Genomic DNA, 11,507 nt, shown 5'->3' with positions numbered 1-11,507 from the left:
TGTTGTTTGAATAAGTAAATAAAAAAACAACAACCAGCAACAGCTATATAGAAGGATTATATAACTTACCTTCTGATTATATAACTTATCTTTTGTTTTGAAGGCACAAGCCAATTTTCAAATAATTTAGATAGGGGGGAAAAATCTCTAAACCTCAGGGAAGCTGCCCTGAAACTGACCACAGATGTATAAGTGAACACAGCCAAGATCAGCAAAGCTGACTCTAACTGACCTATAGATTCACGAGCCATTGAGTTTTAGCATGGTTTGGTTTGCAGCATTACTGTCACAATAACTAATATTATACTCTTTTTAAGTAATAAGAAATTAATGATGAGCAAACCAAACGTTACAATTCAAACATGACTTATCTTTATTGAAATAGAAAGCATTTTTAGTTAAATTATTTGATTCCTCTATGACCACAGACAAACACATTCTCTGCAACCATATCAGGTCACTGGGGCTGAGCAGGCCTGGGTGGGATGTACTTAGAAAAGAGACCTGAAGGACATCAGTAGGCTCAGCACCATGGTGGTCGATGTCACCTTTCCAGCACTGTTTGAGTACCCGTATTTCTCATACACGTCATCCAGGATGGAGAGCACAGCCGCCATGGTCTCCTCACAGGTGGCTTGAATCTGAGCTTCTGGCAGAACAAATCCGTGTGTACCGTTGTCTCTCAGCTCAAATGTGTATGAGAAGGGGATCCCAATGTCACGAGCCCAGTCTCTTGAAGACCCTGATGTGGCATCTACAAATGAAACCGGGAAGGCAGAGTTAGAAATTGTACAGTGAAAACACAGATTTCTATAAGCCATTTCCGGGATAAGGGTTCAATCCAAAAAAAGCAACTTCATGTGAGGATGCCATGGATAGCTGTCTTCTCTCTCTCCTTGACATTAAGCCCCTGTAGGTCAGTGATTACATCTTGTTTGACCTCTTTGTCTCCCTCCCCTCTACCCGCCCCACAGCACCTAGGGTTATGTCTGGAACATAGCAAAGGTTTGGTTAAAGTTTCTGAGCTGCATCAAAGATTGAACCATCTAATATGTTAAGACAAGAGTAAACCGACATATAAAGGAACAGGAACAAAATGACCACCAGGAAAATATTATGCAAATACTATCTAGGTGGTCCTCTGGTGGGTGGAGGAGGAGTGTGGCGGTGGGAAAAGCCAGTGCACACTTCTTTCAACTAAATTCTTTCCTTTTTTAGATCTTTTCTCCAGGCCCCACCTGCTCTGTTTTCTTTGCCTGATGGGCTCTCTGGGAACTGAATCAACTGACCAAGCATCACTGGAAAACATTCTTCCTGTTAACTCCTGTGTCTTCTCCCTGCCAGCTCTTTTTAAGCCAGGGGGAGTTCTGGTCTTAGCCAGCATATTAAGTTTTTCTTTGAGTTCACACCTTATCCCTAGAGAATATAATTCTGGATTGGAACAGACTCTCTTTTATCTTGGGTCATTTTGATTTGTAGAAATTCCTGTTGAGGAACTCTTCTCTCCCTCTTCCATCCATCCCGCTCTACAAAGTCCACTGACTTCTTTTGTGCCTCAGAGACTATTGAAGAAGCGAGAAAAAAAGATACTTACATAAAATATCTATACTCGATCCAACTCTATAATTGGTTCCATGCTTTGCTTTCAGTGCATTTGCTGCCTTCTGTCCAACTTGTATCTGGAGGTGGGAAATGCAGAGACAGATATCTGGTGTTAAAAATAAAATAAAAAATCCATAGGGTTTGGTATTTTGTCCAAATCCATCTTGAGAGCTCCAGACCATCTTTCTCACTTCCGGTTGGACATCTATACCTAGGTAGTCTGCTGGTACTTCAGACTCAACACACTCAAACCCAATAAATGAGGGATTTTCATATTTCTGGCTTATCATGTTCCTCCAAACGCATGTAAAATCATCTTTGACTCTTCTTTTTTTAAATAATTACTTCCAAGTTTTATTACCAGTGCCATCATCTTACATCAGTCCCATTACCTCTGAAATGGACTCTGACTATAGTCTTCTAAGGTGGTTGATTAAGGCCCTGGCATGTATGTGGGAGGATGGAGTTTGGGATAGGATACAGGGTTGGTATGGGGAGAGCTCAAATGGAAAGAATGTCAGTACCTAAAACATTAGAATTCTTATAGCTATCCTAATTTCAGAGCAGTTTAAAACAGGGCTATATATAGTCATGTTTCCCCTACATAATGATTGCCAAGTTGTCTATCATGCAACATAATATTTATCATGATTTCTACACATTTTTGGTTTTGTAAATATATAGAGATTAATTACCAGACTTGGTAGTTGTAAATAACAGTAGAAGTGGAAATCTCCTTGAACAGTTGGCTTGATTCTGTGCCTGTGTGCACTTTGTCAAAGCTTCCTCATAAGAACCTAAAACCACTGCTAGCCAGCTTCAGTTAGGTTGAGAAAAGGTGGGAAAATTTTTACACTGTCTTTTTATTGAAAATTCTTGAGATAAATGTTCATGCTAACTCTTCAGCACCTGAGACTGTAAGAGGTACATAATTAACTCAGTGTGCCAATTTCTGCACGTAGTACTAAAAGGTTGTCTGTAATTCCCAGCTTACTAGTAGCATTAGTTACCTTCCAGTAATGGTGATTTCAGGGCCCCAGGGCCCCAGGGCCCTCCTGCCTTCTTCCCCCCTCTAGCCTATGGCCAGAGGGCTCTAACCAGATGGCTAATCAGCAGCACAAACCTTGCAAAATGGTCACCTAGTATCTGTTTTGCTGAACCAAGAAGGGAATGAAATTCCCTAGAAAAATACTGGGGTATAATGGGCCTCTTTTTCTCTGCTAGTGCAAGGCCTGTCCCAACCAAGATCTATAATAGCATGTCTTTGGTGGTTCATTTGTGTTTATCACAGATCTCTTTCAGTAGAAAGTAGATAGCCATGACAAATTTCACAGAAACTGGAGAATAAGGAGGGTTCTGGGCTTCTCATCTGAAAACTCTGTTTCTGCAGACCTCTTAAAGGAAGAAATGGAACTTCTAGGGCCAAGAAGTGAGGGAGAAATAGGACACAGTGGAATAAGAATCTAAATGGATACAATTCCTAGAAGTTGTAGACATTTCTGAGCCAGGGTGAGGCAGTCAGATGAATGTGACCTCTGGATTCTGAGAGGTGTGCTCCAGCCCTGGCCCCACCACTCACTGTCTATAGGAGCTCTAGGAACAGAACTAACTCAGGGTCTCAATTTTCATGTCTCCAAAGTGAACTTATTATATTGTCGTGAGGGTCAGATGGGAGAATGGCTGTAAAATCTCTTTGTAAATTGTAAAGTCCAAGGCAAATGTTCATTATTCCCACATCTTGAAAAATCTATATCTATAAAAGGCTAATATGCAAAGGGTCCCCTTGGGAGTTCCACAGGGATACTAGGAGTTCGATCACTCGCTATGACATGTACTGACCACCAGGGGGCGGTGCAGAAGAAAGAAGGCCCCAGCAGGCAGCCAGAAGGCCCCAGCCAGCAACTGGAAGGTGCCAATCGGTCCTGATCGCTGGCCAGGCCTAGGGACCCTACCGGTACATGAATTTCATGCACCGGGCCTCTAGTGATCACATAATACAACTGTCCAAAAACATTGAAAAATATTGGAGTACTGCTAGATATTTTTGACTCCTGAGGGAAAGGCTCCCTTCAGCAAGGCTCTATAGCAGTTTTTCTTTTTTTTTGCCCAGAGGTGTTTTATGGGCCATGCTCCAGTGGGAGAGGGACAGTATGGGTGAGAGAACTCATGGGTGCCCAGGCCCCTGTGATCTTAAGAATGGAATAAGCTTAGTTCCCATCCATCCTGGCATTTATTGATAATGGATAATTTATTTTAAAAAATAAAAAAGATAAGCATAAAATAACAAGTGGTGGTCAGAATGTGGAAAATTTGGAACCCTTGCACACTGTTCATGGGAATGGAAAATGGTGTCACTGCTATGGAAACCAGTTTGATGGTTCCTCAAAAAATTAAAAATAGAATTACCATATGCTGCATCCACTTCTGGTTATATACCCAAAAAGACCGAAAAGGAGATTTCAGGAGATATTGTACTCCTATCTTCATAGTAGCATTTTTCAAAGTAGCCAAAAAGTGAAGACAATTCAGATGTCCATTGATCACAAATCATTTGTCTAATGAACAAAGAAAATGTGACCTATACATATAATATAATATTATTCAGCCTTAAAAAGGAAGAAAATTTTGACACATGATACAACATACAACATGAACATCATGCAAAGTGAAATAACAGTCACAAAAAGACTGATAATGTACGATTTCATGGAGATGAGATAGCTAGAGCAATCAAACTCACAGAAAAAGAAAGAAGGATGGTGATTTCCAGGGGCAAAAGGTCAGGGACTGACGTTTAATGGTATAGAGTTTCAATTATGCAAGATAAAAAGTTTCAGAGATAAAACGTTGCATAATAATGTGAATGCATAACTGCTTAAAATAGTAAGTTTTATGTTATATTTATTTTATTACAATGAAAAATGAAAAAATAATTTTTAAAACATATAAATACTACAATCCTCAATGTACTCTCCCTTGGCCTTTGTCTGTTGTCCTCAGGTTCACCAAAGGGCAGAGAGCCTAGTTCTTTTCAGCACTTCCACCCACTGATGGTCAGGTAAACACAGCTAGAGAAGGACCCGGATGAGATGAAGCTCACGTTCCCTGCCTGGGCCTGGGTTCCACTGGCACTTCCCCTTACAATACTCCTAGGCAAATACTAAAAGCATTCATTTAGAAGAAAATAAAGCCTTGTGTTTAGCAGAGAAGAGCGCAGATATTATTTAGCCATGTTATTTTAGATACACCATATTCCACTCACAGCTGGCGAGTTCTTTAAAGCACGGTTCAAAAGCCATAATTGCTGAACGGAGCTTCAAGAGAATTGACAACAATGAGAGCACGTTCCTGCAGATTATTAACATAATCATCTCATTTATATTATAGACGAATACCTAAGATGTCTCCCAACTTGACATTTTGTGAAACAGGTAGTTAATTAATGAAAGTAAAGCAGCATTTAACCTGAAACCTTCCCGGCAGGCGGCTAGCAAGGTGTAAAAAGCAGGAGCGATAAAATAAGAAAGAACAGAGAGAACAAGCAGGGCTGGCGCCAAAAACCTAGGAAACGGAAATCAGGGGAAGGAAAGCAGGGGTTCTACTGAGGTTTCTCGTCTAAAGCCTTCGGTGCACGGGTCTTACCAGCTCTTTGTAGTTACTGGGTTTATTTCTGGTGTAGCCATAAGGCATGAGAATGAGCTGCCCATAAGAATGTATGGTCAGGAAGCACAAAATGTCCTCTTTCTTGCTCTCTATAAAGCTGGAAACCGCTTTAGTTTCAGGTTCAGACACTGGTTCTGTCCCACAGAATGTTGAATCTGAGCAGTTCTTAGATGCGCCAATACCTGGAATATACAGGGAACCACAAAGAAGGCATGGTGATCTGTTAGAACCCACAAGGGTAAGGAGTCATCCTTACTCAGGGCACCTGAGTGTGGACTGGGGGCTTGACCTTGCTTGTCTCAGTTAGTTCCGGTTAAATGAGTCAACTTAGATCGTCATTCAAGGAGGAGCTCAGAAAGGCAGAGGGCTGACATTTGGGTTTAGAAGTCAACCCCATGCTTCCGTGGCCTGGGAAGGAAGATGTAAAATGGAATGGCATTTTCAGTCATCATGAACTTAAACTTGAGCTGGGTCACGAAACAAATGGTTGGGAACCAGTTCTCAGTTTCCTAAGGTCAGACTCAGACATAGTCTTGTTGACCTAAGTTTCTCTCTCACTGTCTTACTGCTTTGAGTCTCCTTAGAGCTATTTTGCAAGTCCTATGTGGCATTTCATTTAATGCCCATAGGACAACAAGCTACCGATAGGATGGTATTACTATGGGCCACATTTTAAATAAGAGGAAACGCAAACAGGGAAATGAAGCAATTTTTCCAAGATTGCACAGTCACTAAGTCTGAATTTTAACTCTTGTCATTTGGTTTTTGATCCGGACTGCTCTTAACCATTCCTACCTCGTTATTTCCTTCCAATTCATTGGGCATGTTGAGATTCAGAAACCTGAAAATGCCTTCAGGAGAAGAAAATGTTGACCTTGTTTACGTCTGCCCTCCTGCTGTAAAATAAACTGCAAGGTTCATTCTCTGCTTTTTCTTCTCTTTATGATAACTCATATATTTTGAAACAAAGCAACGGGTTTCAAACATAGTCACACTGGTCTAGGTCTTCCTTGCCCTCAGTTAGCCAATCTCCCTTGAAGAGAGTCCTGTACAGTGGGGCCTTGACTTACAAGTGTCCTGACTAATGAGTTTTTTCGAGATACCAGCTGTCTCTTGGCAGATTTTTTGCATTGAGTTGATAGAGTAATTTGAGTTAACGAGCTCCTTAATGAGCTCGGTCTCGGAACAAATTAAACTCATAAGTCAAGGCCCTGCTGTACTTGAATGTTGCTGCTTTTTAACATCATTCCTTTAGAGGGAACGCATAGGACAGGAATCCCAGCAAGCTTAGCTGTTTCTTTTCAAAAGTTATATCTCTAGTAATTCACTCTTTCATGGCTTCTCCATTTTTTCTTCATCAATTTATCTACGAAACATATACTTACTACACCAGGATACATTGAAATTTCGGTTGAGATCTGTCCCAAAACATGTGCCATTATTATGGGATGAGCGGGATTTCCTCCAAAGCCGATCCTGTACAGAGGAACATAGGGATGCTGCCATTCTAAGGTCTCATAAATCACAGAGTTAGTAATGATGGGTGGTCCTCACATATGGAAAGTCATTCGTGGGATTGTCTGGAAGAACTTGCCTTTACCATGATGAAGCTTGTACGTGTAATGTTTAGTCTTACAGATAGGCTACCAACCCCCAATAACAGGACTACTGTAAATCTCCAAATTGGAGGGAGTCGTTTAGCTTTTTCCTCATGAGCAGATTAGCAGTGCTTGGATGGATGTGATCAGAGAATCATTTTTTTAGGTCCAAGTGATACAGGATGAGGGGGAAATAGCTCGGCAGATGGAGCAAGGCTGTTCCAGATGTGTCAGCGTCGGTCTCTGCACAGCTTTGGAAGCAGGAGACTGATGCGTGGAGATGAGGATAAAGACACATTTCACCAGACAAGCTCAGAGGGGAGGGCTTCATTCACACACTAGGCAAACGGCTATTGCAGATATGGGAGTCCCATGAGGGGCCTTGAGGGGAGGGAGTGCGAGAGGCTGGGCAGGAATGAATATTCTCTAGAAACAGAAGCTCTTATTTGTGGAGTAAATTTGCATTAGAAGCATTATAAAGAGGAAATTGTCCACTAAATGAAAAGCTTTATGAAAAGTTTGCCCTCAATGTGAATGATCACAATGAAAAATGAAGGCTGGGTTAGTATTTATACATCATTTGTGTCCCTTGTGCTCCTAGAGGTGGAGACAGGGTGATGTAGGAATTTTATACCAATATAAACCCAATCACGTGGCAAGCAACTCACAAACTTCAAGGAGATGGAGCTAGAGAAAATTTGTCTGGTTGGACAACTGGGAATATGTCAAAACAAAATAAAACAAAATGTGTTGGACTTCAATTCTAAAAAGGCTTCTTCAGTGTTGACCTTAGATTGTTGGCTTAAGTATCTTAGGTTCAGTTTTATCTCAAATAGCATTTCTTTCTTTGCATGGCCACAAAACCTTTTATAACTGCAATGATGGAGGTCAGGAAAATGAACCTGAGTCAATATCTAGTTTATGAAGTCTTCCCAGGACCAAACTCGGTGTACGCACAGTTGTCCAAGTGTAGATATAGCCATCTATGTTAAGCACTGGAAGCACGTAGAAGTCCAGGTTCTTAAGGAGCCTTCTTATCCTTGAGTTGTCTTGATAGTTTTGTAGAATCTGGAAATGTAAGAGAGAAACATTTGGAAACATCCTAGAAAGAGGTCTTTTCTCTTTTAATTTTTAAAGTGATTTCAATGTAATCATAAGAGATGACCACAACCTCTACTCTCCAATTCACCTCAGTAGCCTCTTGGTTATTGTGGTGGTTCTCAAACATCACTGTGCGTCATAACCGCCTGGAGGACTTGTTAAAACACAGATTTCCTAGCTCCACCCCCACCCACTCCCCACCCCTAATTCACTATGTCTGAGGTGGAGCCTGAAAAGTGGATTTTCCAACAAGATCCCAGGTATGTTGATGCTGTTGGCCCAGGAACCAGTTGAGAACTCTTTGTGGGTTAAATTCATTATGTTTGGGTTTCTGAAAAGACTGACACACACAAAAATATATTACTTTTATTTGTTTTTTTATTTTAATAATTTTTTTCTTTATTGGTTAAGGTATTACAGATGTGTCCTTATCCCCCCAATGCCCGCCAACCCTCCCCACTCATCCCCTCACCCCCTGGGTGTCTGTGTCCATTGGTTAGGCTTATATGCATGCATTCAAGTACTTTGGTTGATCTCTCCCCCTCACCCCCATCCTCCCCTACCTTCCCTCTGAGGTTTGATGGTCTGATCAATGCTTCTCTGTCTATATTACTTTTAAAGGTTCTTTATTCTCTTCAAGGGAGGGGTATAGGTAATAAGCAAAATTTCATTGTGCTAGGTATTTTTCATATGCTAATCTCTTAATCCACACAACAGACCCCTGAAATAGTCATTTTATACTCCCTTTCACAGGTGAAGAAGTGGGAATTCTAGTGTTAAAAAATTTGCCCAATTCTATTTGAAAAGGCAGAGCCAGGATCACTCATCTCTGACTTCCAAGATGTAGTTTCTTCTGCATTTAGATATGTTTGTCTTCCAATAAAAATCATTTTGAATGTGCTGGAAAGAAATCAGAATACCTCACTTTTCAGTGAAGATACTCATTAATTCCATTTCCCTTGGGGAGAAGGAGTAGCTCAGTAGAGAGTTGCCATGCCAACATGTGAATGAAGCAGGCTTTCTACATAGCCAAGACATGACGGGTATTTTGTGGGGTAGTTAACCATTATGAGGAAGCGAAAGACACTTACTTCTCTCACAAACCATTGGCAAAAAGCAGGGGCAATCCATTCCCTGGCGTGAATTCCACAGTCCATCCAAATGATCTTCTTGGGGTTATTGGATGGTTGGCTGATCTGGTGGGAACATCCGTGTTCTATTACCAAACAGTCACTTACGATTGTAAGCCACTGTGCAAAGTTATCAGGTTTTTATTCCCTTTCTTACTCCACTGCATGGTTTCAAGCATGAGGCAAGGATGCTGGCAGAGATACACACAATATGACTCTTCCTCAGCGACCTTGCTCTCCTGTCTGTGACCTTGGCCGTCGTGCTTAGGACCACGTGCTGAGTCCTCATGTCCCCCACCAAAAGCCAGATAGGGGGGCTGGAGACTGGGTTATCCCCATGGCTATGCTATTATCTGGCTGTGTGACCTTGTACAAGTTACTTCACCTCTCTGGGTTTTGGTTTCCTCCATTATAAAATGAAAGAACCAAAACTAAAGATTTTCTATGATGTTTAAATGTTTTTCAAAAGAACAGTATATATTTTAAAAACTCAAGATACACATGAAAGGTGAATGGGCTCTGGCTGACGTATGAGTGGGGGATTTTCCCCCTCCCACCTCTATGTAGGCATGGAGGTAAGCAGGCCTTCACAGAGCCAGCCCTCAACCAAATGTCTAAGGCCCTGTCCAGCTCCATAACCGAGGATCCTAAGTTCCTCAGTCTTAGTGGGAACGAGGGAGGCCTAGCATGGAAGCAACAAAGGACTAAGCCCTTCCCTTTCTGGGCCTTACTATTTGCAAGGTCTCCCCCATGGTCCCACCAACCATTCCAAATTCTCTTTACCCTAGAACTTGATTCCAACCAGATAATTATTGCCTTTACGAGTTTTGAATTTTAAAAGCCCGTTTGGGGTGGAAAAGGCAGTCTTTCTGCATTGCCTCCTTTAACCTTGTCTACATTTCTGACTAGAGCTGCTGAATAGTAAACAGATATCCCTGGATTCGGTGGGAGAGACCCCTCTTCCTCGGTGAGGCAATCCTCAGCCTTCTCACTCACCTTCAGATAATACATGGGCCGCGTCTCATAGGTCATTCCTAGGAAATGCTGTGTCACCACTTCCGGGTACTTCTCCCTTATCAGGCTCATCCACTGATAGATCTGAAACAGCCAGGGAGGACTGCAGCTACCAATCAGAAGATTGTTTGCTCACCTCTAATTAAGATAATGGCTTCTTTCATTAAGATACCTCATTCTGTGCTCTTTGCTCTACATTACAACAGCTGTGTGCTAAACAAGCTAGACTATGAAACCAATTAATTATTACCTACCCTCTCCCATTTTCTTTAATGTACTACTCTGCCATAAGTCTTAAGATACTCGATTGAACCTTACAAAGAAGTGACTGAGAACTTCAGAAACACTAACAACAACACCTCCTTCAAAGGGCCAGGAAACTGAGCTTCCATGTGACACCCAATCATGCCAGACATTTAAGGTCAGGCTTATTTTGTGAGATTTTCTTCAGTCTTGATGGATCTCAACAATATCCTTGCTAATGTCCCTGGTTCCAAGTTTAGAGAAGAGTTGGGTAAGCCCTTCATAGAATATGCCAACAGAAATTTCTAAATCAAGCTCAAGTTAATCATTTAGATTAAACTGGGAAGACCTGAATAGATGTTGATTTAATTACATGTTTTACACTGTGCTTAGAAAAGAAGGGTCTTACAGTTTTGCCTGTTAGTCAGTAACTTGGAATTCTATAAAAGCGACTGGAATTCACAAGCATAAAACATTAAACAGTCATCAGGATGTGATAGGATACCTCCTATACTTTAAAATCTTTCTTGTACTATTTGAAAAAATGTCTGAAAATATTAGCATATTCCCAAATATTGAAAAAATAGTGGTAAAGCCTGTTTGGAGGGCAACTTGTACATTCATATAAAAATTTAGATGTGCATATCCTTTAATCCAGCAATTCTGTTTTTTAAAGTGTATACTTCAAAAAAGTTTCATAATGTCACACATACCACCTACCCCCCCCCCACACACACACTATTTGAATGTATAGTAGCTAATGTTTTACTGTAGCTAGTTTTGGAAATCACCAAACTTATCTTAGTAGCAATACAAAGATTTCTTTGAAAAAAAGTTTTCTTCTCTAAAGAACTGCTGAGTCTGCCTCTTGCATCCTACAAGAAATATCACATTTTCAGCTAATCATGAGTCAGGAGGCTTCTCCACCCCACACCCCACACCCATATACACATTGCCCTGCCCTGCTTAAGCTGGTTAAGAATTGACAAGCAAGAGTAAGAGCTAATTCTGGCCCATGTTCACACTAGCAAAACTGGTGGGTGTGTTCTCTTCTTTTTCTTTTTGTTGTTGATTTGCCTTTTTCTTTCAGAGTACCAGGATCTATAGCTTCAATGGTGGTAGTCGGTGTATGTGAGGGTGGCGGGGGAGGGCGGGG

The 11,507-nt window shown here is 41.2% G+C and overlaps 1 protein-coding gene across 1 annotated transcript in view; it reads right to left on the bottom strand.

Moving 5' to 3' along the window:
• Positions 1 to 453: 453 nt before the first annotated feature.
• Positions 454 to 11,507, bottom strand: part of CPO (carboxypeptidase O) — a 20,475-nt gene continuing 9,421 nt past the window's right edge. The window contains exons 3-9 of the mRNA XM_006759421.1: positions 10,091 to 10,192; positions 9,056 to 9,160; positions 7,821 to 7,931; positions 6,651 to 6,741; positions 5,245 to 5,447; positions 1,595 to 1,679; positions 454 to 754 (exon numbers count right to left, since the gene is read on the bottom strand). Coding sequence (XP_006759484.1) covers positions 492 to 754; positions 1,595 to 1,679; positions 5,245 to 5,447; positions 6,651 to 6,741; positions 7,821 to 7,931; positions 9,056 to 9,160; positions 10,091 to 10,192 — 960 coding nt within the window. The 3' untranslated portion in view covers positions 454 to 491. The remainder of the gene's footprint in view (positions 755 to 1,594; positions 1,680 to 5,244; positions 5,448 to 6,650; positions 6,742 to 7,820; positions 7,932 to 9,055; positions 9,161 to 10,090; positions 10,193 to 11,507) is intronic.

The sequence above is a fragment of the Myotis davidii genome, unplaced genomic scaffold (assembly GCF_000327345.1).
Source record: "Myotis davidii unplaced genomic scaffold, ASM32734v1 scaffold394, whole genome shotgun sequence".
In the NCBI taxonomy this organism is placed as follows: Eukaryota; Metazoa; Chordata; class Mammalia; order Chiroptera; family Vespertilionidae; genus Myotis; species Myotis davidii.
This window is presented reverse-complemented; position numbering and strand designations above follow the sequence as displayed.